This window comes from Nansenia antarctica (assembly GCF_963989245.1).
Source record: "Nansenia antarctica genome assembly, chromosome: 9".
NCBI classification, from domain to species: domain Eukaryota; kingdom Metazoa; phylum Chordata; class Actinopteri; order Argentiniformes; family Microstomatidae; genus Nansenia; species Nansenia antarctica.
This window is the reverse complement of record NC_137679.1, coordinates 5,834,257-5,839,256: the sequence shown is the minus strand read 5'-3', so window position 1 is coordinate 5,839,256 and position 5,000 is coordinate 5,834,257. Positions and strand designations below refer to the sequence as shown.

At 59.3% G+C, this 5,000-nt stretch overlaps 1 protein-coding gene across 1 annotated transcript in view; it reads right to left on the bottom strand.

Moving 5' to 3' along the window:
• Positions 1-5,000, bottom strand: part of LOC308165066 (DNA topoisomerase I, mitochondrial) — a gene marked incomplete at both ends in the record, with an annotated part of 35,897 nt that overhangs the window by 21,804 nt on the left and 9,093 nt on the right. Inside the window, 2 exons of the mRNA XM_080539166.1 lie at positions 2,577-2,765; positions 3,423-3,566. Of these exons, the coding sequence (XP_080395292.1) occupies positions 2,577-2,765; positions 3,423-3,566 (333 nt within the window). The remainder of the gene's footprint in view (positions 1-2,576; positions 2,766-3,422; positions 3,567-5,000) is intronic.

Genomic DNA, 5,000 nt, shown 5'->3' with positions numbered 1-5,000 from the left:
ACGTGGTTCAGGCTTGTTGTCCTGATGAGACTAATCAACAAGAGTCAGTCAGCGGTGTCAGAGATGCTTCTCTTGTTTCCGTTCAAACATCAACTGTCACTTCTGTTTGAAATGTTCTCAACTGACACATTTCTCCAACTGACACATTTCTCCAACTGACACATTTCTCCAACTGACACATTTCTCCAACTGACACATTTCTCCAACTGATATGTGACAGGTGCTGGTGGAAGAGGGGTGCGTGTGTGTGTGTGTGTGAGATCAGACAGTTGAACAGTGTGACTGAGTGAAGGGTGGTGAACCTGAGTCTGGAGGTTAACCAGGAGAGAGAGACGGAGAGAGGGAGGGGGAGAGAGAGAGAGAGAGGAGGGGGGGAGAGGGAGAGATAGATAGAGACAGACAGACAGACAGATAGACAGACAGACACCAGAGGACGTCCATCACACAGACAGACACAGTAAACTGCTTCCAGCACAGCAAAGTCAATCTAAAATGATTCCCTGCGGCCAGCCTACCTGGGGCAGAGTGGGTGTGTGTGTGTTCATCTGTGTGTTCATCACCCTCTCCTCTCTCTCCTCTCCCCCCCAGACCCCTCCTGTCCTCCTGACAGACCACCCCTAACCCTCTCCTCTCCTCCCCTCCCGACCTCCAGACAGACCACCCCTAACCCTCTCCTCTCCCCCCCTCCCCTCCTGACCTCCAGACAGACCACCCCTAACCTTCTCCTCTCCCCCCTCCCCTCCTGACCTCCTGACAGACCACCCCTAACCCTCTCCTCTCCCCCCTCCCCTCCTGACCTCCAGACAGACCACCCCTAACCCTCTCCTCTCCCCCCTCCCCTCCTGACCTCCAGACAGACCACCCCTAACCCTCTCCTCTCCCCCCTCCCCTCCTGACCTCCTGACAGACCACCCCTAACCCTCTCCTCTCCCCCCTCCCCTCCTGACCTCCAGACAGACCACCCCTAACCCTCTCCTCTCCCCCCTCCCCTCCCGACCTCCTGACAGACCACCCCTAACCCTCTCCTCTCCCCCCTCCCCTCCTGACCTCCAGACAGACCACCCCTAACCCTCTCCCCCCCCTCCCCTCCCGACCTCCAGACAGACCACCCCTAACCCTCTCCTCTCCCCCAGACCCCCCCAGACCACCCCTAACCCTCTCCTCTCCCCCTTCCCCTCCTGTCCTCCAGACAGACCACCCCTAACCCTCTCCTCCCCCCCCTCCCCTCCTGACCTCCAGACAGACCACCCCTAACCCTCTCCTCCCCCCCCTCCCCTCCCGACCTCCAGACAGACCACCCCTAACCCTCTCCTCCCCCCCCTCCCCTCCTGACCTCCAGACAGACCACCCCTAACCCTCTCCTCTCCCCCCTCCCCTCCTGACCTCCAGACAGACCACCCCTAACCCTCTCCTCTCCCCCAGACCCCTCCTGACAGACCACCCCTAACCCTCTCCTCTCCCCCCCTCCCGACCTCCAGACAGACCACCCCTAACCCTCTCCTCTCCCCCCTCCCCTCCTGACCTCCAGACAGACCACCCCTAACCCTCTCCTCTCCCCCCCTCCCGACCTCCAGACAGACCACCCCTAACCCTCTCCTCTCCCCCCTCCCCTCCTGACCTCCAGACAGACCACCCCTAACCCTCTCCTCTCCCCCCTCCCCTCCTGACCTCCAGACAGACCACCCCTAACCCTCTCCTCTCCCCCCTCCCGACCTCCAGACAGACCACCCCTAACCCTCTCCTCCCCCCCCTCCCGACCTCCAGACAGACCACCCCTAACCCTCTCCTCCCCCCCTCCCCTCCTGACCTCCTGACAGACCACCCCTAACCCTCTCCTCCCCCCCTCCCCTCCTGACCTCCTGACAGACCACCCCTAACCCTCTCCTCTCCCTCCCCTCCTGACCTCCAGACAGACCACCCCTAACCCTCTCCTCTCCCCCCTCCCCTCCTGACAGACCACCCCTAACCCTCTCCTCTCCCCCAGACCCCCCCAGACCACCCCTAACCCTCTCCTCTCCCCCCTCCCCTCCCGACCTCCAGACAGACCACCCCTAACCCTCTCCTCTCCCCCCTCCCCTCCCGACCTCCAGACAGACCACCCCTAACCCTCTCCTCTCCCCCCTCCCCTCCTGACCTCCAGACAGACCACCCCTAACCCTCTCCTCTCCCCCCTCCCCTCCTGACCTCCAGACAGACCACCCCTAACCCTCTCCTCTCCCCCCCTCCCCTCCTGACCTCCAGACAGACCACCCCTAACCCTCTCCTCTCCCCCCCTCCCCTCCTGACCTCCTGACAGACCACCCCTAACCCTCTCCTCTCCCCCCTCCCCTCCTGACCTCCAGACAGACCACCCCTAACCCTCTCCTCTCCCCCCCTCCCCTCCTGACCTCCAGACAGACCACCCCTAACCCTCTCCTCTTCCCCCTCCCCTCCTGTCCTCCAGCTCAGCGGGCCAGACCAGTCGTCCAGAAAGAGAGAGAGAGAGAGAGAGCTAGAGACAGACAGACAGACAGACAGACAGACAGAGAGATGCAGACACTAGAGGACTTCCATCACACAGACAGACCAGTCCTTACCCTCTTGGTGACGGACACCTTGTTGTAGTAGCGGATGCAATCCTTTCCCAGGAAGTCCAGCTCCACCATGCAGGCCGCCTGGGCGTCCAGGCGGGGGTGCAGGGTCAGGTGCTCCAGCCTGAGGGAGCAGCAGCCCACTGTGTCCGCAGACTCCGACTCATCCTTCTCGTTACCCGCTCTCAGGGCCAGCTGGGGGGGGGGCACACACACACACACACACACACACACACACACGTATCAAGAGACGATTCTCATCCAAACTAGGGGTGGTCTAGGGGGGGTCCGGACCTTGTCTATGAAGAACAGGGCCACAGCCCTCTGTCTAGATGGTCTAGGGGGGGGGTCTAGGTGGTCCGGGGGGGTCTAGGTGGTCTAGGGGGGGTCTAGGTGGTCCGGGGGGGTCTAGGTGGTGTCTAGGTGGTCTAGGGCGGTCTAGGGGGGGGGGGTCTAGGTGGTCCATGGGGGGTCCAGACCTTGTCTATGAAGAACAGGGCCACGGCCCTCTGTATAGGTGGTCTAGGGGGGGTCTAGGTGGTCTAGGGGGGGTCTAGGTGGTCTAGGTGGTCCATGGGGGGTCTAGGTGGTCTAGGGGGGTCTAGGTGGTCTAGGGGGGGTACAGACCTTGTCTATGAAGTACAGGGCGACGGCCCTCTGTCTAGGTGGTCTGGGGGGGGTCTAGGTGGTCTAGGGGGGTCTAGGTGGTCTAGGGGGGTCCAGACCTTGTCTATGAAGTACAGAGCCATGGCTCTCTGTCTATGTGGTCTAGGGGGGGTCTAGGTGGTCCATGGGGGGTCTAGGTGGTCTGGGTGGTCTAGGGGGGTCTATGTGGTCTAGGGGAGTCCCGACCTTGTCTATGAAGTACAGGGCCACAGCCCTCTGCCTGGTGCCCATCTGCTTGGAGGCCAGGTCCTTCTGGTACTGACGTCTGATCCCGGCTACGCTGCTCTTCAGACGCCGCGCCACCTCAAACTTCTCCCAGTCCTTCTCCCCCTGAGACACACACACACACACAGGGGAAACACACACACACACACAGGGGAAACACACACACACACACACACAGGGGAAACACACACGCATGCACACACACACAGGGGAAACACACACAAACACAGAGAAAACACACACACACAAACGGGGAAGGCACACACACACAGGGGAAATACGCACACACACACGCACGCACTCATGCAGAGGAAGGAAACACACGCAGGGGAAACACACACACACACACACACACACACACGCACACACACACGCACACGCACACGCAGGGGAAAAACACACACACACACACACACGATGTCAGGGGAGGCTGGTGGAGGTAGGATCGGAGGCTCATTATAACACACACGATGTCAGGGGAGGCTGGTGGAGGTAGGATCGGAGGCTCATTATAATGATGTCAGGGGAGGCTGGTGGAGGTAGGATCGGAGGCTCATTATAATGATGTCAGGGGAGGCTGGTGGAGGTAGGATGGGAGGCTGGTGGAGGTAGGATGGGAGGCTGGTGGAGGTAGGATCGGAGGCTCATTATAACACACACGATGTCAGGGGAGGCTGGTGGAGGTAGGATCGGAGAGGCTGGTGTCTGGGGAGGCTGGTGGAGGTAGGATCAGGGGAGGCTGGTGGAGGTAGGATCAGGGGAGGCTGGTGGAGGTAGGATCAGGGGAGGCTGGTGGAGGTAGATGTCAGGGGAGGCTGGTGGAGGTAGGATCAGGGGAGGCTGGTGGAGGTAGATGTCAGGGGAGGCTGGTGGAGGGAGGATCAGGGGAGGCTGGTGGAGGCTGATGTCAGGGGAGGCTGGTGGAGGTAGGATGGGAGGCTGGTGGAGGTCGGATCGGAGGCTCATTATAATGCACGGAACGGAACGAGGGAGAGAGAATTCGTCAGCATCCAAAACAACTTTTAGATCACACACACACACTCACACACACACACACACACACACACACACACACACACACACACACACACACACACATCACACAGGGTAAAACCAGCCTGGGTGTTAAATCATCTCTGTGTGTCGGCTACAACTTGTATTTAACACTGTACAACAAACCCTGTGTGATCTACAACTTGTTTTGAATGCTGACAAAACCAAACCTATGATGTTTCCCAATGCTACATCCCAGCCTCTGAACCTCCCTTCTATCCAGACTGTTCAAGGCTCCCAGACCGAGTCTGTCTGGCATTACAAGTACCCAGCCTCAAAGCCAGCAGCTAATTAACTAACTGAAGGTGACATTTAGTTTCTACTTCAGGAATAAGACTTGTTTTTCCGTTTGAGGCCAAAAAGAGCCTTGTTACTGCCTCCTTCATGTCTATGCTGGACTGTGGTGATGTGTTGTACATGAATGCATCCTGGCTCTGTCTGCAGTGGTTGGATACTGTTTACCACGGAGCAGAGAGATTCAGATTC